The sequence below is a fragment of the Scyliorhinus canicula genome, chromosome 9 (genome assembly GCF_902713615.1).
Source record: "Scyliorhinus canicula chromosome 9, sScyCan1.1, whole genome shotgun sequence".
In the NCBI taxonomy this organism is placed as follows: domain Eukaryota; kingdom Metazoa; phylum Chordata; class Chondrichthyes; order Carcharhiniformes; family Scyliorhinidae; genus Scyliorhinus; species Scyliorhinus canicula.
Window position 1 is genome coordinate 69375918 of NC_052154.1, and position 22287 is coordinate 69398204.

The 22287-nt window shown below is 46.3% G+C and overlaps 1 protein-coding gene across 4 annotated transcripts in view; it reads left to right on the forward strand.

Moving 5' to 3' along the window:
• Window positions 1–22287, forward strand: part of psme3ip1 (proteasome activator subunit 3 interacting protein 1) — a 137526-nt gene that overhangs the window by 91744 nt on the left and 23495 nt on the right. For 3 of the 4 annotated variants that reach the window (XM_038806862.1, XM_038806864.1, XM_038806863.1), the window contains exons 4-6: window positions 4755–4876; window positions 17710–17843; window positions 18064–18132. In XM_038806862.1, coding sequence (XP_038662790.1) covers window positions 4755–4876; window positions 17710–17843; window positions 18064–18132 — 325 coding nt within the window. The remainder of the gene's footprint in view (window positions 1–4754; window positions 4877–17709; window positions 17844–18063; window positions 18133–22287) is intronic. The other variant, XM_038806865.1, reaches the window with a different exon arrangement.

The following is a 22287-nucleotide window of genomic DNA, read 5'->3' on the forward strand; positions in this document are numbered from 1 at the left end:
ACCCACAGTCCAGTGGACTCTTCTTCAGATCTGTGTAAACGAAGCCTGTGTCAGAGTCTGTGGCAACACCCCTTCTCCATCACCTCACTAAACATCCCCAACAAGTGAGGTGCCAAGTCTGCGTCAAACGCCTTCTAAAACTCCGCCGGAAAGCCATTCAGTCCCTGGGCTTTCCCCGACTGCATTTCCCTGATACTGTCCATCACCTCCTTCAGCCCTGGTGGCTTTTCCAATGCCTGCCTCTTCTCTTCCTTCAGCTCTGGGAATGCCAACTCATCCAAAAACAGTCCCATAGCTCCCTCCTCTTCGCCTGACACGGCCCTATACAACTTCTCATAATACCCCCTGAACACCTTGTATATCTTCGCCGGCTCCAGAACCACTCCCCATTCTCTGCCTGCACCCGTAGAATTTCCCTAGATGCCGGTTGTCGCCACATAGGCCAACATACGGCTCGCCTTCTCTCCGTACTCGTACTGCACCCCCCTCACCCTCCGTAGCTGCCCCATGGCCTTGCGCATCGTCAACCTATCAAACTGCCCCTGCAGCCTCTTCCTCTCCGCCAACAAGTCCTTAGTGGGGGGGCACCTTAACTATCTCGCCCAGCAGCCGTTCATGCTCCTCCCTTCTCCTCCTATCCCTATGAGCCTTGAACCAGATAATCTCCCCTCGATACACCGCCTTCAACGCTTTGTCCAATACCTTCTCCTCCACCAGCCCGGCCAGCATCGTTGACAGGTACTTTGTGGCGCTCGTTCCTTCCACACATTCTGGCAGACCCACGATTTGCAAATTCTGCCGTATGGACCTGTTCCCCTGCTCCTCCACCTTCACCCGCAGCGACTTGCATAGATCCCCCAGGATCCACACTTCTGTCTCCAAGGACACCAATCCAGTCGCTCTGGTTGGATGCCACCTTCTCCGCCTCGCGCATTGTCACCCCTTGCGCCTCAAGGCACTTCTCCACCAGGTCTAATGACCCTCACAAAGGTACCAGTACCCCCTCAATCACCTGCGACCAGTCGCCATGCATCTCCTTCCTTTGCTGGCGAAATTCCTCCTTGATGAAGCTCACCAACTGCTCCATTTGAGGCTTTCCCACCGGCAGCAACCCTTCCCCCTCCGCCATTCTCGAAATTGGTACGGCACCACTAATCACCTCCAACGCCTTAGCCAGCGCTTTAACTGTCTTTTGCCGGGTTTGGTAGCCAGTAGACAGGCCACTCTTGGGTTGAAACTCTCTTCCCCGAGACTTTCTGCACCACTTTCCTCCCTCCCTAACCGGTATAAGTGCCCAAACCAACTCCTTTGAGCCGGAGTGTGCGACCACTCACTCCATGGCCGCCACTGGAAGTCTGCTTTATAACATTTCTCTATCACATGGGACATTTCACTACATTAACAACGCTGTATAAATACCTAGTTATTTTCTGTTCATGCATTTTACACGACAGACCTGACTCAGTACTTAGTTACGATGAGACATGAATTATAAGAGCCAGAATCAAAAGTTTAACCAAAACATTTCAGAAATTGTAAAATAGGAGACCGTGAAATACCCTGTGTAGGTCACAGGTGAAAAGCAAAGTGATGAGTGGAGTTACAAAAGTCTTCTTCACAAGCAGAATATCCTGATTATGTAACTATGTTCAGAAAGCAGTGAGGAGGAATGAATGGTTAAGTGTCCTTGTGCTCTGTGTCATGTTATTTAGTACTCTCTTCCCACTTAGCTGTTTAATTTGCTGGTATCTTTTGTGGGGCTGAAGCCAGTTGTCTTTCAGCGTCAAATAGAATTACTTTTGCTGAGCCCTGGAGCCCGTTTGATTATTACTGGGTGGCTCCATGTAAATTGAAAAATTGAACTGACTTTTACCACTTCAGTTCCTTGTTGCAGGCCATGTGATAACGGCACTGTACAGCTTGACAGTCTATGTGCACCAGCAATTGGAGAAGCAATTCGAGGAATGTTATCACACTGCATGAAAAATTACCTGCCATATAGAACAGAAAATCCTTTTGCCTGCCAGATTTATCAAAATGTCTGTTGTAAGAAGTAGAATACAACCAGGGATCTTTCATTGTCACATTTGAACATTTTTTCATGACTGCACTGACCATTGAACATCAGCGTTGGCTCAAATTTCTAACATTTTTTGGTGGGGTCTGGATCGTTTTAGATACTAGTGTTGCTGCTGAGAGAGGGAAGGGGTTGTTGGAATATTTAGTAACATGGATGTCATTTTATTGATCAATAATAATGAATATGTGTATGCATATATGTATTACATGATGTGTAGAAATATATTTTGTGTAAGTATGGGTATATCTTATGGGCGGCACGGTGGTGCAGTGGTTAGCACTGCTGCCTCACGGCGCCGAGGACCCAGTTTCAATCCTGGCCAAGGGTCACTGTTCTTGTGGAGTTGCACATTCTCACTGCGTCTGCGTGGGTCCCACCACACAACCCAAAGATGTGCAGGATAGGTTGATTAGCCGTGCTAAATTGCCCCTTTAATTGGGGGGAAAAAAAAGAATTGGGTACTTTAAATTTATTTTTTAAAAGTATGTGTATATTTTGAGTGTAATATTGGATGTGTCAAAGCAATTGATACTCTGCTGCAATTTTCTTATTGTGTGGCCCATGGTAAAAGAGCTGATCAAACTGACCTATATGATCGAGAAGCATTCCTGTTTATTGCTTCTCGTTGGAATAAGTTGTGAGTATGTATCTTTGCAGTAACAGTCATAAGGATGTCTGGTTGTTGATTTTAAGTAAGATAGTGCAGTCTATCATCAGGAAGGAAGTGTGTTCCTTTCTGATTGGGGTGAATTTCTCTGTGGTTGAAGGGCCATTGCTCTCTGGTTCTATTATCTTGTGCAAGGATCTCTAACATTCAAAACATGAGACTTGGTATAGGTAGAACTTAGTAATATGGACAGATTCACGTGCATGGAACAGTTGCTTGCTCCTGGCTTAAATGAGCTTACATGGCGTGATGGAAAATGGTTTGAATAGTTTTTACCAGACTTCCCTGAGGAAATAAACAGGAATTATTTTTGAAGTAAAGCATACATTCCCTAAATTAAAAAAACCTCAATATCGTGAATTTGGTATACAGTGTACTTGAGCTGCCTGTGGTTGACAGTTAAGTCTCTCTATGGAGGACCTGCTATTTTTAGATAAAATATTATTAAGCTTCTTCAAAATCTTATCACAGCCCAAGATATCTTGGTGATACTACCTTATTGCATTCCCTGTCTTGTATTGTTTTATTCTAACTGCATATTTATTGTATCGAATTTTGAAGAATGTAGTTACTTCAAGGATGATGATCAGAATGTAATTATATATGGCTAGGAAGTGGATAGTGGGGGAGGGGTCGGTGTGGGAGGGGGTAGAGGCGGCATCTTGTAAGGGCACGAGTCTGGAGGCTCTGTTAACGGCACGGCACCTCTGCCGTTCCTGCCGGCTCATTACTCCGCAAGCCCAGTGGTAGTGGCAGCCCTGAGAGTGTGGGGGCAATGGAGGCAGCACATGAGACTGGTCACCGATCTGTGATAATCAGTGGTCCGCTCCGGCGGGGGGCTGGACGGGGGCTTTAGGAGGTAGCAGCGGGCAGGAATTGAGAGATTTCGGGATCTCTTCATTGAGGAGGGGTTCCCGATCCGGGAGGAGCTAGAGGAGGAGTTTGAGTTGCCAGGTGGGAATAGATTTTGGTACCTGCAGGTACAGGACTTTGTCCGGAGGCAGGTCCCAAGCTTCCTTCGCCTCCCTCGAAGGGGGCTACAGGATAAGGTGATGTCAAAAACAGGGGTTGGGGAAGAGGGGGTCTCGGAAATATATAAGGAATTGATGGAGTGGGAAGGGGTCCCAATCGAGGAGGAAGTGGGAGGACTGGGGGGGGGGGGGGGGTTGGAAGTCGAGTTATGGGAGAAGGCCCTGAAAAATATCAATGCATCCTCGTTCCTCGTCATGTGACAGGCTTAGCCTGATCCAGTTCAAGATAGTCCACAGGGCTCATATGACTGTGGCCCAGTTGAGTAGGTTTTTTGAGGAGATGGAGCGCAGGTATGGGAGGTGTGGGGGAAGTCCAGCCAACCATGTACATATGTTTTGGGTGTATCCGAAGCTGAGGGGATTTTGGTAGAGATTTTCAGATGTCATGTCAGAGATCCTGGAAGGGAGGGTGACTCCGAGCCCAGAGGTGGCAATATTTGGAAGATCCGGGAGCCCAGGGGGGGAGAAAGGCCGACGTTTTGGTCTTTGCCTCCCTGGTGGCCTGGAGATGGATTTTGCTGGGGTGGAGGGACTCTTGAACCTCCAAAGTCAGGGGTGTGGGTCAGTGACATGGCAGGGTTTCTCAGGCAAGAGAAGATTATGTTCGCCTTAAGGAGTTCAATACAGGGGTTCGCTCATAGGTGGCAGCCGTTCATCGACTTCTTCAAGGAAAACTGACTGTCAGCAGAAGGGGGGGATGGGGGGGGGAGGAAGTAAGGGAAAGCGAGGCATGGAAGTGGAGAAGAAGGGCAGGTAATCTAATATTTGGGTAGCTAGGAGTTAGGGGAAGTCGGGTATGTTCCTGTGGGGATTTGCGTGTGTCGGAACCCTCTGTTATTCAGAATGTTCATATGTTAAAATGGTAAAATTATAAATGCTTCAATAAAATGTTTTCTTAAAAAAAAGAATGTAATTACTTAAGTATGTTAAATGAACACACTTGACACAAATGCTCTGATTTTATCTTTTCATTCAGAAAATATGGTAAGAGGCCTAGATGAGGATGAAACAACCTACCTTGATGAAGTTTCCAGGCAACAGGTGCTCTTAGAGAAGCAGCGCAGGGATGAAGATGCTAAAGAGCTGAAAGAATGCAGAATATCCTTTTGTTGAGCATCAATTGAATTCTGATGGCAAGGCTATAGGAAGTTAAAGTCTGATTTCATCCTAAAACTTAGTCCTTTCTGTGCACATCCAGCTTAATTATATCTAATTTTTGCCTTTAGTTTTTCCCTCTTGTTGCTTGACTCCTGCCTCCCTTTCATTTAATTCTTCTTTTTTAAGTATATTTATTAGGATTTTACATTTTAAGAAACAATGCAACAAAACCACAAGAATGATACAGTACAGCAAGCAAACAAAAGGCTCAGCAACCATGAATACAGAGAGGGACAGGAGAACAGCAGTATAACTATCTCGATACAATCATTAGACATAACTTGTGGCTCTATAAGCCCAACCAGAGAACAAGGGAGAAACAGAATAAGGCCATGAAAACATGGTAAAATGGTGCATACCTTTCCACACAGTGATTGCTCGCAAATGCCACGGGAGTGCAGGATTAATTATTCGCAGCCAGTTCGGTCGTGCACCAACAGGAGTGCCAGAGGGGCCAATGACACACCGCAACTTCTTGTCTTTGGATACTAGACCCATCTGCACCCATGCAGGAACCAATCATGGATTCTTCACACCCACCCTTTAAAGGAAACATACGCCGAAAATAAACGAGAAACCCAGTTCTAAAGGGTGTACACTACGCAACATAACCCTAGTCTCGGGCCCAGTACAGACCCAAGATCATTCGATACGTTTATACGAAGAGGACCAGCAGCAACATGTACAGATTGTGATTAGTGCCGTGAACACCTTCCAAGAAAAACAAGAAAGGAGAACAGGAACTGCCAGGAGTGGATCACAGGATAACAAATGAGCAGGACCACACCCTGGGTCCATATTCCGCTGGCGCAGGCCCATCCCCCATTAGTGAAGAAGAGAACAAGCTGCTTATTCAAAGGATAAAGCACCCCCACCGTTAAGGAGCAGCAGTGTATCAACCAAAGTACACCAACCACACCGCCCGACCAGGCCTAGCTCAGCTCATTATGACACACCGGAATCAGTACCCACAGGACCTCCAGCACACCCCAAAACCCACACCCCACCGATCCTACATCTCACCAACTACACCCAGAGCAGTGCACCACCCCCAATTACACATTTAAAAAAAAAAAAATCACACCAGCCAGGGAGATCCTATCACTGAAGAGACACCCAATAATTAGGTGCCCTGGGAGGGTGGAAGAAGCAAATCCCTCTTCCCCCAGTACAATATTGGCCACTGGACTGCACCAGAATTTAAGAGACACACTGCTCACCCAGATGAAGAGAAAAAAAGAAAAAAAACGTACAGGAAGGACACCTGAGCTGACCTAGGAATATTAGCCACTGCCCTGCACTGCACGCCATTATAAGAAGGATATTAAGGCAAATGATAGGGCTGCCTTAACAGAGTCACAACCAGTGCTTCCACGTGGAAAACCCAACCACAACGAGAAAGACACTCTGGAAACCCCCCAGAAGACTGCTTAGTGAAGCGTGTCTAAAAGGGGCAGCACGGTGGTTAGCACAAATGCTTCACAGCTCCAGGGTCCCAGGTTCGATTCCCGGCTGGGTCACTGTCTGTGTGGAGTCTGCACGTCCTCCCCGTGTGTGCGTGAGTTTCCTCAGGGTGCTCCGGTTTCCTCCCACAGTCCAAGGATGTGCGGGTTAGGTGGATTGGCCATGCTAAATTGCCCGTAGTGTCCTAATAGTAAGGTTAAGGGGGGGGAGTTGTTGGGTTACGGGTATAGGGTGGATACGTGGGTTTGAGTAGGGTGATCATTGCTCGGCACAACATCGAGGGCCGAAGGGCCTGTTCTGTGCTGTACTGTTCTATGTTCTATATCCTCCATCAAACTTACCCCCACGCGAGGGATTGTCTCCATCAATGTAGAGGACTGGCAAACAGTCTCTCTCTTCAACAAATCAATCAAGGATTGACCAAACCGATCTCTGCGTGCACCACCATTCAATTACTCCTATTCTTAAAAAAAAAAGACCCCAAAAAACAGTCCAATCTCAAGGAAAAATCAGAAGGAACCCAGTCATCCCCAGGGCACATAATCTTCCTGGGCCATTGCAGGAGATAAACACGGATTCTTAAATTCAACGTAACAAAAATAAAGGCCCAATACAGTAAGCTCTAATTGGGGGTTACCTCAATCTCAGTGAGGACTTGCCTAACCCTACCACTAAACTCCAACCCAACTAACCAACCATCACCCTGCCATGGCTCCACTCACCTTCATTATAAACAAGGTTAAGGATGTCCAAAAAGCACACTCGTCTCATAATGACAAGGATTACAGCACATAATAAAAGAAAGGACTAAAACTGGACACAGACCATGTTTCACATAAGCGACTCAATATGGCTTTTGCGAGAACGGGATAACTGCCGACGCTCGCTCTTGTGCTTAACACCCTTGCAGGAGAAAAGACAACAAATAATCGATAACATAATCAGAAGGTAGTAACTCCCAGGATTATTTAAGAATTGCAGGATAATAAATCCATTTATGTTGCTCGAAAAGGCCAAAGCTGTGACAGGAGCATCAAACACGTTTCAGGATCTCTCGAAAACCACAATAGCAAAGCACCTTCACTTCCACTATGCCACCGCCCCAGGCGACCTGCCGCCTGAGCCCCTGCCGCTGATGGATGATTCAACTCAATTGGCACCTCTAACACCTCACATTGAGCACCGGGAACAGGATAATGTGCCAGTGGTTGGGGGGGATGCGAACTGACCCCAGGCTTCGAAGACCGGATACACTCTGCTCCGTCGAACCTCGTATGCTCAACCACCAGATTAAGATTATTAAAACATGGTCGCGAATTTCAAACTGAATTGGGAACTTGCCTCCCACTTCTCGCCAGGGACCAGGCTCACGGTCCATCCCCAACTTCCCGAACCCATCAGGATACATGACACACCATGCAGCAGGGTTTGAATGAATGGAAAGTGCTCTATCGAATACAAGAATTCTTTCCTGTGTCTCCACTGTTCTCCCAAGAATATCTCCCAATTCATCAAAGTGAGTTCCAATGACCTGCTTCATGGAGCTGAAATTCTCATATAGTACAACATTCTCAATGGCGGTCATTGTCCTGATGCACTCGGCACCGCCGCGGAGTAGGTCCGCGCACCAGTAACAACGTCAGTGCAAGGTGGGCCTCATCCCAGCCCACTCTGACTGCCATGGTCAAACAAGGATTCTCTACGATTTGACTCGGCTCCTGATCACAAAAGTTCGATCAGGATCAACCAGGGACATAGTGCAAGGCATATATTAAAGAAAAAAACAATTATGAAATGTACATTGTGGCATGAGTAAGGATTAGAGAACAGGTAGAGCTTATGGCTCATGAAAACGCAGCAGCTCCCACGCTCATCACATGAGCCTCCGTTCAATTATTTGAAATGACTAAGAATTGTTAGAACTCCACGGTGTGCTTCACCATTGACATTTTTGTTGCACTGTTGCCGGCCAATTGTGTCCAGTGTATTTGGAAAGCTCTCATGAAACCAGGGAATATAGAAAATGACTCAATGCGCTTCTCTGTTCTCCAGAAATTGAAGACACCCTTTCTGCAACTCATTCTCTTTTGTCCGCCACTTCATTTCTCTTTTGCTTGCATTCACTCTTCAAGTATTCTTTCATTGTCATCTCTAATTATCCACTAGCCCCTTCATTCAGGTTTCTTGCCTCCATCTTCACTCTCGTGCACTTTACTCTTGTCATTTTCTCATTATAAGCCATGCGCACTTTCTCACAACATACATATTCCTATCCTTTATTTGACTTGTCTTGCTCTTTTTTCCCCCCTCACTTGTTTTGGAAGCCTTTAAACTACCCAGGGTTTTCACACATATACTGCATAAAGTATCTGCCAAATCTGTCTCTCTTTCACTTTCTTTTTCCGCTCTCAACTCTCTCTCAGAATAGTCTCTTCCTCCCCTCTGGAACACTTTTCTTTAAAAAAAAAAATTAATAAATTTATCGTACCCAATTCACTTTTTCCAATTGAGGGGCAATTTAGAGTAGCCAGTCCACCTGCCCTGCACATCTTTGGTTTGTGGGGGCGGAACGCGTGCATACACGGGGAGAATGTGCAAACTCCACACGGACAGTGACCCAGAGCCGGGATCAAACCTGGGACCTCGGCGTTGTGAGGCAGCAGTGCTAACCGTTGTGCTACCATGCTGCCATCCCCTGACATACTTTCTTTGGAGTGGATTTATTACACAAGCATTCTCTCCCTCTTTGCAATATGCTCCTGTTCTCTGATTCTCTCTCACACATTGCGTGCCCCATCTCTTTTTTACTCGTTTCATTTTCTCTGCTCTTCAATTTGAACTTCATTTTTCCCCCTTGCACGTCCCCATCACTTTTAATTTTCATATATTCCTCACTTTCTTATTGCTCTCTCATTTGTTACTGTGTTTCCCCCCTCTTGTTTCTGAGTGTTCACAGTATTGCTGGAGAGACAGTTTATTTCTCATCAAACTTTACTTTCAGTTTTTGGTTTGTCTTCAGGCCTCTGTAGTTTCAGGAACACAGCACCCACAGGTTACTGGGGAGAGAGACAGCCTTCTCAGCAGGCTTGCTGGAGATAGTTAGCTCGATCTTCCTGAGAGAATTAACTATGTCTGTTCACCTTGCTGCCAGAGTGAAAATTAAAACTCAGGTCTCTGAGAACCATTGCCCTGGGACAAGACCCAATCTTCACCTGTCACCAGGCAGTGCACAGCCTTTTGGACCAATTCATCGGTCACCGCACAAATCAATCAAACAGTGTTCCAGTCCATCTCTCTCACTGATGCTGGCCAGTTTGCAACTCAGCACAGACTTCTGGATTTGTCTGCTTGAATTAAAGATACAGGCTCCTTGACTTAAAGACATGTGCCCACTGATCAAGCATGGATCAAAAATGTAACAGCAAAAATAAATGGAGAAATAAGGGAATAAACAAGAAGGACTCTTGCATAAGTCATTAGTGATGGTCGGACCAACAACCCTGTCGTATCAGTGAACTGTACCTTGGGTGATTTCACATCCTCTAGTTTTGTTCTTAATGATCTTGGTCGCAAGCAGCACAAACTCAGGAAATTCGGGGAAGAATGCAGGTGGAAACAGCCTATGAAATGCAATTAGAAATTAGAAGGGGAAAGAAGTTTCCAAATGTAGACGAGATCAAAACCTGTGACCATGATAGAAGATAGTCACTAATAAATCCAATAGGTGACTCTGAAGAAGTGGCAAAAACATGGAGGGCATTACCACAATAATTAGTTGAGGCAAATAGCATAGAAACATGTAAGGGACACCGGGTGTCCCTGTACGCAGACGACCTGCTGATGTTCGTTGATTTGATTCATTGTCACGTACCAAAGTACAGTGAAAAGTATTTTTCAGCGGCCGAGGGAATGTACACAGTATGTACCTAGTAGACAAAGAGAATAATCAACAGAGAACATTGACAAATGGTACATCGACAAATAGTAATTGCTTACAGTGTGGAACAAGAGGCCAAACAAAGCAAATACATGAGCAAGAGCGGGAAAGGGCGTTGTGAATCGTGTTCTTACAGGGAACAGATCAGTCCGAGGGGGAGTCATTGAGGAGTCTTGTAGCTATTGGGAAGAAGCTATTCCTATGTCTGGATGTGCGGGTCTTCAGACTTCTGTACCTTCTGCCAGATATTCCGTCTGGCCTTGCTTTGTAGCCTGTGATCTTGTGCAGACCCTTCCATAGTCGGCGTGGGTTAGTGTCGTTGGCGTAGGACTCTAGGTTGATGCGTTATTGTCTTTTTGCATCCCTGATGGCTTTCCATACGTCGTACCTGGATTTCTTTTATAGGTCAGGGTCGTCAGACTTGAACGCCTCCGTCCGGGACTTCAGCAGGGAATGAACCCTTTGGTTAAGCCAGCGTTTCCAATTGGGGAATACCCATATTGTCATCTTTGGTACACAGTCCTCGACACACTTACTGATGAAGTCTGTGACTATGGTTGCGTACTCGTCCAGGTTAGCTGTCTTGTAATGTGGACCAGTTCACAGTCTCCAAGCCGTCGCGGAGGATGTCCTCAGATTCCTTGGACTAGCATTGCACGGTTTTCTTGACTGGCTCAGCACACTTGAGTTGCTGTTTGTAAGCCGGAAGTAGGAGTACCGACTTGTGGTCGGATTTGCCAAAGTGTGGTCGGGGAATGGAGCGGTAGGCTCCTTTGATGCTCGTGTAGCAGTGGTCCAGGGTGTTTGCATCTCTGGTGGGGCAGGAGATATGTTGATGGAGTTTGGGTAGGACCTTCCTGAGGTTGGCCTGGTTGAAGTCTCCAGCCACCATTGTTAGGGCTTCGGGGTGATTTGTTTTTTGGTTTTGATGGTGGTATGTAGTTCGTCGGACCCATTGGAGAGTATGAGAGAATTGTGGACATGCTAGAGATGTTTGGGGCCTTCTCGGGCTATCAGCTGAATGTCGGAAAGAGTGAGGTGTTTCCGTTGAATGCGGCAGGTTTGGGAGCCAATCTTGGGATGTTGCCATTTAGGGTAGCCAGGGACAGGTTCAGGTATCTGGGGGTTCAGGTGGCGGGGGAGTGGGCAACGATGCACAAATGGAACCTGACAAAGTTGGTGGAGGAGGTTAGAGAGGACTTTAGGAGATGGGATACGTTACACCTGACATTGGCGGGGGAAGGTCCAGGTAGTAAAAATGAATGCTCTGCCAAGGCTCCTGTTTGTATTCCACCCTTCCCGATCTTCATTCCGATGACCTTTTTCCGGAAACTGGATAATAATGATAAAACACTTATTGTCACAAGTAGGCTTCAATGAAGTTACTGTGAAAAGCCCCTAGTCATCACAATGATTTTGGAGTTTATATGGGCTGGGAAGATACCTAGGGTGAAGAGAGCCCTGCTGCAGAGGCAGAAAGCGGGGGTGGCATGACCAAATCTGTCGCACGACTACTGAATGCCGAGAGGGTGGAGCGGTTAGAGAGGGTTAGGATGGAGGAGGAGTCGTCTTGTAGGGGTCCAGCCCGAGGGCCATGGTGACAGCGGTGTTTCCACTGGCACTTGGGAGGTAGACTGTGAGCCCGGTGGTACAGTCCACGATTAGGGCGTGGAACCAGCTGAGGAGACACTTCAGGATCGAGGGGATGTCGGTGCTGACACCACTGTGTGGGAACCATGGGTTTAAGCCGGGGGAGACAAATGGCATTTATAGGAGGTGGAGAGAGATGGGGGTGGTGAGGACAAGGGATTTATATCTGGAGAGTGGTTCGCAAGTCTGGAAGAGCTGCGGGAGAGAGTGGAGTTGCCGAAGGGAAGAGAATTCGGGTATATGCAAGTGAGGGACTTTGTACGGAAGGAATGGAGAGGTTTCCCAAGCTGCCGGAGTATACCCTGTTGAAGCGGTTGCTGCTCCCGGGTATGAATGGGAGGGTAGGATTGGGGATATATATGGGTGGCTGGGGTAGTGCGGGGAGGACTGCAGGTGGTGAGGATTAAGGAGAAATGGGAGGAGGAGCGGGGGGGGGGGGGGGGGGGGGCGTTGTTGGGATGGGGAGTGTGGATTGAGGTGATGCGCAGGATAAATACAACCTCCTCATGCACAAGGACGAGTTGGATTCAGTTTAAGGTGGTGCATATGACTTAGGTGAGGTAGAGTGGGTTCTTTCAGTGGGTGGCAGACGAGTGTGAGAAGTGTGGGTGAGGACCAGCAAATCACGCGGATCAGACCTGGGGCTGGGAAGTTGAAAATGAAAATGAAATGAAATGAAAATCGCTTATTGTCACGAGTAGGCTTCAATGAAGTTACTGTGAAAAGCCCCTAGTCGCCACATTCCGGTGCCTGTTCGGGGAGGCTGGTACAGGAAGTTGCAGAGATACTGGGAGGAAATGTTTGGGACATTATCAAAGATTGTTGGGGTAGAGGCCGGGCCGGACCCTATGGTGGCGATTTTTGGGGTAAGAGAAACGCCGGAGCTGATGGAGGGGAGGAGGGCCGGCGTTGTGGCCTTTATCTCTCTTGTTTCCCGGCAAAAGATTCTGTTGGAATGGCAGTCGATAATGCACTGGGCGAGGCGGCCTGGCTGGGGGACATGTACAACTTTCTCCAGCTGGAAAAGTTCAAGTTTGAATTGAGGGGATCAGCGGAGGGTTTTGAGACAAGGTGGGGACTGTTTGTTACCATGTTTGAGGAATTGTTCGTCGCGGGGTGGGGGAAGGAGAGGAGGGGTGAAAAGGGCGGGAAAACACGCACGAACTGTGAGGAGTGGAGAATGGTTTTTGATTTATTTGTTTTTGTACCGTTGAATATGTTTTGAATGAAATACATTAAAAAAAAATGTAAGGGGAAGCTGATTGAACAAGAGAAAGAAATAAAAGAATATGATGAGGCGGGATGGGAGGTGATGCATGTGAAGCATAAACACCAAAACAGATCCAAATGGTTTGTTTCTGTGCTGTACATTTTATCTAACCATGTTTCAATGCTTTAGATTTTTCATTGTCTGATGGTCCTCCTAATTGTAAGTAAAAGATGAACTCCATGAAATGATGTGAAATAATGAAAGTGATTTCTTTCTTTCTGGGTGTTTTTGATGAGGTTGAGCACAGCTAACTTTCTCACCCTTTGAATGCAGTGAATTACATCTGCAATGAGTTCTCCTGTAAAAGACTGAAAATAATGTTGAAAACTATTGGTTGACTGAGATGTTCGTTAGAGATTTCTGACACTTGCACCATGTAAGTAACTATTGGAAAGATCTTTGGAGCTAAATTGGATAGCCCCTGAAACTATGGAGGGGGGAGATGGATGTACTTTCTGTCTGGAGCAGGTATTGGGGGTTTTCACAGAAAAATACAGTGCAGTAAAGGCCTTTTGCCCCAAGGTGTCTGCACCACCACATGAAAGGCACCTGATTTGCCAATCCTAATTCCATTTGCCAGCACTTGGCCCATAGCCTCGAATGTTAAGATGTGCCAAATACTCATCCAGGTACTTTTAAAAGGCAATGAGTTCCAGACCGTCACTACCCTCTGGGTAAAAGTTTCCTCAAATCCCCCTTAGACTCCCACCCCTCAACCTTGGACTTGTGTTCTGTTGTAACCGACCCATCAACTAAGGGGAACAGCTGTTCACTATCCATCCAGTCCATGCCCCTCATAATCTTGCATACCTTGATCAGGTCGCCCCTCAATCTTCTCTGCTCCAGTGAAACAGCCCAAGTCTATCCAACCTCTCTTCATAACTTAAATATTCCATCCTAGGCAATATCCTCTGCAATCACATCCTTCCTATAATGTGGCGACCAGAACTACACACAGTACTCCAGCTGTGGCCTCACCAATGTTCTATATAACTCCAACATGACGTCCTTGGTTTTGTAATCTATTCCACGACTGATGTAAATGTGTACCATATGCCTTTTTCACCACCCTATTAACCTGCGCTTCTGACTTCAGAGATCTGTTTACAAACACTCCTGTTCCTCAGGACTTCCTGGTGTGGTATTTTTCAGGAAGTGAGTCTGGCCTGGGAATGTGTAAATAATGACACTACACAGGAGAAAATGGGCTCCAAGGTTTTTCTGATTCTGCACTGTGCAGGTCTTTGTGGGGGAGATAGAAAGAAAGCAAGCTGCCCTACAGCTCCAATGGTCCAGATCTGTGCTTAAAAGGCAATATGAGCAGGTAGCTGTGAAGCTCAGTGCCAGGAGCCAAGTACTGAGGACCTGGCTACAGTGGTGCAAGAAGTTAAATAACTTGAAATGAGTTGTCAAGGCCATGCAATGCGTTTTTAAATGCCATATTCTACCAACTGCACCATTAGCTTCAGACATTGCTCAATTCACCACACTCCAAACACTCACCTGCCATTTGTCTCGATTAGTACCCATACCTGATGTTCATATACTACACTACAGCCTCACACACTTAGCACTGTTGCAACTGTAGCCACCTGGGTTGGCCACTTCCTCACACAAAATGGAAGAACGCAAAGGTTACAGGGAAAAATGGACAGTTGCAAAGAGACAAGCAGTTTGCAGAATCCCCCGTGTATTCTGGCTGCTAAAGAAACCAGACAGCATTGTAACTAACAAACTGCGCATATTAAGTGAGTGATTCCTGGTGATTCCCAGGCACAATGGACACAACAGTTAACTGCAATCGCTACATTCTATAGCAGGTCAGACATCCCAGCGCCAGTGGAGTCTGAAACAAAAGGACACAAGCAAGGTGGAAAGAACTGCCCAGTGATCGAGGAACAGCCCCGTTACTGGGGAAATTAAAATCAATCGATTGGGAAGAGACCCAATCGATTGCAAGTTTATAGAGGGTCCGCCCAGATGGGCGCGAAACCCAAAACAGTATAAGGCAGAGACCCCAACCCCAGCTCTCTCTCTTAGCCGGTCCTCCCAGCCGAACACCTTTGCAGCAGCTCTCCAGGACTGTGAACGTGAGAAGGATTGGATTGGATTGGATTTGTTTATTGTCACGTGTACCGAGGTACAGTGAAAAGTATTTTTCTGCAAGCAGCTCCACAGATCATTCAGTACATGGAAGAAAAGGGAATTAAACAATTCAATTAAGTACATGAGAATACATAATAGGGAAACACAAGATATACAATGTAAGGAGAGGCCTGGCCAATTGCTACACCGACAAGTAAGTGTCATACAATGCACGCTACGAGAGTAGACACTCCTGACCACTTTAGTCCACACCAACTGGAAGCCTGAGGATCCAGGACAAAGCAAGAGGCCATTGTTCCCTGATCCGGCAGTTCCCTTATTTCAGATAAGTATTGGCCTAAGTAGTGGTAGGAACAGTTTAGTCTTAGTTTATATGCATGAGTAGCAAATAACTAATAATAAACGTGTCTTGTTTGAACTTACTAACTGGTGTATTGAGTCATTGATCTGAACTTGAATCTTGTGGCGGTATCATAAGGATACCTGGCGACTCTAGAGCTAAGGAATAAAACAGAGCCAATTGAGTGTAAAGCACACTTACCCAGAACAAGCAACACAACCCTCACACTCCTATAATCACAGCTTGTACATACTGCCAGCTATTCGACCATGATAACCACGTCCACGAAATGCACTGAAACACTTCCCTCTCCTTTTGGAGAAAATGACTCAACTCTGAGGCAGAGAAGCTAACCAAGGGGTACAGACAGTCTTGTATTCCTGACCCTGATGCAGGAGAAAGCGCTGGCCATTTTTGCTCCTGTCACATTCCATTGTTCCATCCAATTTTCCTTTACTGTGAATGGCCTGTTTGTTGAATTGTGTGGTCCCTTTATGATTTCTATTTGGCCTTGAAAAGCATCTTAAACAGACTGCTTTTGTGTGCATCCTTTTTTCCCCTGTGCTATTCACCCATGCAGCTTTGACGGATCGTTGACTGAAATTACAGTATCATACCTAATCTTCCTCGCATCGCACTTCACTTCCTCCTACAATTCCATCCGACTCAAAAGCTGCAGATGGTGTATGCATGCACCTTTTACTTTACTCTCTGCGACCCCTGCTGCCCAAGGTCCTTTTCTACATCATCACAACTGTGCCCATGTGCCTTTTACCATCCAGACACGCAAGAACTGAAAACTGCCCAGATACTGGAAGAGCACCAAGACGACAATGTTGATGAAAATGCGCCATCAATTGACCTCAAACTCGCAGCCACCAACTCAGATTCTGATATTGTGTTTATCTTAAGAGGACAGTAGATAAGTCAACTCTGCACGTAGTGAGACTCCAGGCATGGATGGGCTGCAGCCAGGGCAAGGATAGCATAGGTGCTTGTTCACTAAGGGGCAGACATCACACCAGGTCTGCCTGCAGAGGACACAAACCAAGTTTTTTATGGGGCAGCCCACAGAGAGGAATGCTGGTGCACAGCAAAATGCTGAGTAGAGTGACTGCCAGCCTTCTGGTATATACCCCAGCATCAAGGCGGATGGAAGAGCCCAGCATCAACTTGGCACAGGGCTTTTCCCATAATGTGGAGCTGACACTTTGGGACATTGAAGTAGTGGGCAACTCCATAAGCATACCGGAGGACTGAGCCATAATGCAGCATCTGATGGCCCATGTCTCACCTTCCGTTGCAGCACAAGCAACATCCACCCAATGTCTGAGTGCTGCATTGGTAGCACAGACTGCTGCCATCATTCCTGTAGATACAAAGGAGGAGAGAGTCTTGGAAACAAGAACAGAAGGTGACAGCAGTGATGGGCTGAAGTCATTAAGTGGCCACTTTAGGCCTCAATTGGCCTCCAGGTGGAAAGCCTGTCCACGAGTCTTCCAGCTCAGGACTTGATTGGAGCGAGGACGGGGGAGGGGGGGGTGGGGATCTACATCTCCTGCCTGTTTGCACAGACTCCACCTCCAAAGTTACATCGGTGGGTAAGCCATTAAATTCTGTCCGTTAACTCTGCTTCATCGTCACAGATATGGTTTGATCATCATTTTCATTTTCCATTTCAGATTGTCAGCAGCTGGAGTGTATTGCTATTGCTCCACGTATTAGCCACTTTGTGGAGGCCTTTCCTAGATTTCTCTCTTACTAGTTTGAACCTGTGCTCTAATGTCCTATTTTATGTTTCTATTGAAGTAGTGTCGTAGATTTACCATTTCTATACATTGTACTATCTTCTACATTTCTGTGTTCGGTCACCTCTAGGCAGAAAAGCCAGTTGTTCCTCCTTGTTCACTCTTCTGAAACTTCTTGAGCAAGAGCCGTGGGAAATTCCCAGAGATGTAATCTGGAATTGGTTCCGAAGTCCTATTGATCCTTAACCGAGAACTAACAGTGCTCGCACAAAACTTGCGGAAAACACTGAATCTAAAAAAGATGCTGAGAAGAAAGCGGCTGCTAAGCCAGTGGAAAACAAGAGCAAGTTCTCTCAAGCAAAGCTGTTAGCTGGAGCTGTAAAACGCAAAAGGTTAGTGTTCTTTTCAGAAACAAAATCAATGAGGGACGGAGCCCAGTTCTGAAAGTATGATAGTAATACAACCAATTTAAAGCAAGATTTTGAGTATGTTCACAGTCATCCTGAATAATTGTGGAACTGTTCAAGCTTCATGTTAAGGTTTAGTTTATTTGTTCCAACAAATTTCTTCCATCTTTATGCTCATTAATTCCTTGTTATTTCCACCTTTCAGTACAGAATATTATTCATGTGTGAGGCACATGATGTCAATTGTCGAGCTCGTCGTCTGCAGAGTATCAAAGTTGAGTTGTGACTTGTCAGTTATTGTGTTGTGATAAAGTTCAGGAACCCTGGCCAACCATCTGGTCTTTTTCAAATGATGCAATATTGCAGAGAAGGGAAGTGCAAAAGATAATTTACCCCTGCATTACATAAAGCCTCACGACTTGCATTATTGCATGAGTTATTTTTTTAACATAAATAAATATAATATAATAAAGTAAATTAATATAAATTTAGCGTACCCAATTTATTTTTTCCAATTAAGGGGCAATTTAGAGTGGTCAATCCACCTATCTGCACATCTTTGGGTTGTGGGGGCGAAACCCACACAAACACAGGGAGAATGTGCAAACTCCACACGGACAGTGATCCAGAGCCGGGATCGAACCTGGGACCTTGGCACTGTGAGGCAGCGGTTCTAACCACTGTGCTGCCCTGCATGAGTTATTTTTTGCCCCCAATCTCCCCCAGCATTACTGGGAAGAACTAAAATGCTTCCACTATGGCCCAGGTGACACAGTGGTTAGCACCGCTGCTCACAGAGCCAGACTCCCTGGTTACATTCCGACCTGGGTGACTGTGTGGAGTTTGCACTTCCAGTATCTGTGTGGGTTTCCTCTGAGTGCTCCGGTTTCTGCCCACAGTCCAAAGATGCGCAGGTTAATTGATTTAGCTGTGCTAAATTGTTCCTTAGTGTCCAAAGGTTAGGTGGGGTTAAGGGGATAGGGCGGAGCATTGGACCTAGGTGGGGTGCTCCTTTTGGGTCTAATGGGTTGAATGGCCTCCTGCATTGTAGAGATTCTGAGCTCGTTAACTAGCTCAACACAGACTGGGATTGAACCTGATATTTTCCTGGTGTGTTTCCCATACACTTTACAAGGTTGCTGTTTTTCAGGGGGAGGATAATGTTACGTCAGTAGTATCAATTTAGCTTGAGATCTAAACAAACTGCTGCAATGGTGGGAGTCCTGAGGCTTTATGCAATGCAGGAGTAAGTGATCTTATCCACTTCCCTTCTCCACAATCTGATATGAATCTAATTTGCATATTCAGTGCACAGAGGGTGACTGTATCATTTGAAGAATACCAGATTGTTGATCAGTCCTTTTTCATTCTGTGTTTTCATGTGTATAGGTTCTGTCTCAAATTGCCAATTCATATTGCGGTTTGAGCAGCTTTGCAGCTGTGAGGGGGGAGTGGAAGGGAGATGGGGTAAAAATCAAACCACATCTCTGCTCCTGATTGCTTTGCAATGACTTCTGTCAAGCATTGGGCGAGGACAGTTTAAATTGATTGCAGGCTGCATATTTTCATTGGTATATGTGTATTTGAACAATATACATTACTGCCATAACTGCTGATAACTCTGAAACTGGCAGACATTTATTTGGAAGTTAGTAAAGGGACAAGTAACTTTCAACCAGGGAAGTAACTGCACCACAAGAAATGCAGCAGTTGTACGCCTTCTCAAGGGTAATTTGGAACGGACAATAAATGTAGGCTTTGCCAACAAAACCCATGCTCTATGAATGAATGTTTTTAAAAATAAAGGAAAAATAGATCAATCACCCAATGAGATCAATAATCAAAAACTTGAATTCTCATCAACACTTCAAATCCATAATAACCAACAAAATCCTCCATCATTTGGACCATTTTTGTTGAAAGGCGTTTATGTGCATAGAACACTTCATGAGGTCCTTTGGAGTAGGGGTTGTCGGCCATAAATTTTGCTTCCCGAGGGACCCACAAGGAAGTTTCAAGGAGTCCACCATCTTTACCCCTGATAAATTATGCTAAGTTAGCACAGACCCATATTGCAAAAGTGGACGCTGTAAGCAGCAGCACGATGTTTGAAACCAACAAGACATTCCAAAGCACTGTGCGGAAGTGAATGACTCACCGGGAGATGCACAGTGGCTGGTGGGGATAGTCCAGCAACTCACCTGGAGACATCTGTGTAAGGAAGATGGTTTTGGTTGTTGGAAGGTAATCATTCTCAGCCCCAGGATATTACTGCAGGAGCTCTTCAGAGAAGTGTCCTAAGCCCAACCATCCTTAGCTACTTCATCATTGACCTCCCTTTCACCATGGTCAGAAGTAGGGATGTTTGCTGATGATTACACAATGTTCAGTTCCATTTGACGCCTCGGATGCTGAAGTAGTTTGTGACCTCATGAAGCAAGACCGGGGGAGGCGAGCGGATGGTGAAGATCAAGGAGAAATGGGAAGCGGAGTTGGGAGGGGAGATCAATTGGGGAGTATGGAGTGAGGCACTGCGTAGGGTAAACGGGACCTCCTCTTGAGGCACTGCGTCGGGTAAACAGGACCTCCTCTTGTGCAAGGATGAGCCTGATACAGTTTAAAGTGGTGCACAGGGTGCATATGACTCGGGCGAGAATGAGTGGGTTCTTTCAGGCGGTAGAAGATGAGTGTGAGGTGTGGGCGGGGGTCAGCGAATCACGCGCACATGTTTTGGGGTTGTGAAAAATTGGGAAGATTCTGGGCGGGAATGTTCACGGTCTTAGCCAGGGTAGTGGAGGAGGAGGTGGACCCGGACCCTTGGGCGATATTTGGGGTTTCATAGAAGCCGGAGCTCATGGAGAGGTGGAAGGCCGAAGTCGTGGCCTTCACCTCTCTGATTGCACAGCAGCGAATTTTGCTACAGTGGCGGTTGGCATCGCCACCGGGAGGGGGGGGGGGGGGGGGGGGGTTAGTGGCTTGGTTGGGTGACCTGTCTGACTTCCTGCGATTAGAGAAGATAAAGTATGAGTTAAGGGGCTCTTCAGGAGGGTGGGGTGGTGGTGGTGGGGGGGGGGGGGGGGGGGGGGGGTGGTTTGAGGAAAGGTGGGGGATGTTTGTGACCGTGTTTGAGCGGCTATTTGTCGCGGGGAGTAGGGGGGGGTGAAAAAGGGGAAAATCTATACAGATTGTATAGTTGATTGTTGGGAAGTATATTTCCCGGGGTGTTTATTCGCTGTAACCTGTTTGATACATGTTTGTAATAAAATACATTTTTTTTAAAATGAAGCAAGACCAAGACAACCTTTAGGTTTAGGTTGATTAGAGCAAGTAACATGTTCAGCACACAAATGCCACATGATGACCATCTCCAACAAAAGAAAACTTAACCATCTGTCCTTGATATTCAATGGCATTACCATCACTGAATCCCATGCTACCAACATCCTGAGGGTTATCATTGACCAGAAACTGAAATGGGCCAGCCATATAACTACTGTGACTGCAAGGGCAGGTCAGAGGCTGGGAATTGTGCGGAGAGTAACTCCTACGGTCTTCCCAAAGCCTGTTCATCATCCACAAGGCACAAGTCAAGAGTGTGATGCAATACTCTCCACTTGCCTGGATGAGTGCAGCTCCAACAACACTTGAGAAGCTCAACATTCTCCGGGATAAAGCAGCCTCCTCGATTGGTACCCATCCACCACCTTAATATCCACTTAGTCTACTACTAGTGCACAGTGTCTACTGTGTGTACCATCTACTACAAGATATACTGCGGCAACTTTCAAAGGCTCCTTCAACAGCACCCTCCAAATCCATGACCGTTACCAGCTAGCAGGACAAAAACAGGAAATGCTTGTGAGCACCATTTACGTCCTACACCATCCTGACTTGAAACTATATAACTAACTGATGGAAAGAATCACAGTGCAAGATTTCATGTTTTAAAAGTTTTACTTTTCCAAGCTAAAATCAGTTTCCTTGGTTTATATCAGTGCAAACACTTACCCCTCCCCCCCCCCCCCCCTCCACTCTTTCTCCCCCCCCCCCCTCTCCTTTACAGGCACATCTGTCACTTGTTCTTCAATTTTGCTTTCATTGAGCACTGACCTTTGTTCACCCATTAACACATTCTGCTATCTTACCTTAATGCCCCCATCAGCACTTATTTAGTCCTTAATGCTACCAATAACACTCCCTTTGTCATGTGTCCATGACATCTTTTGTCAGGCTCTCCTTAGCTCTGACCTATCTGTGACCTTCTATTCTGCCCCACTTCCTCAAAACCCTCTCCAACTCTGTAAACCATTACATTTCAACCCCTCATCAGTTCTGAAGAAGAGCCATTCAGACTCAAAACATTAACTCTGTTTCACTCCCCACAGATGCTGCCACCCTGTTGAGTTTGTCCAGCATTGTCTGTTTTTAT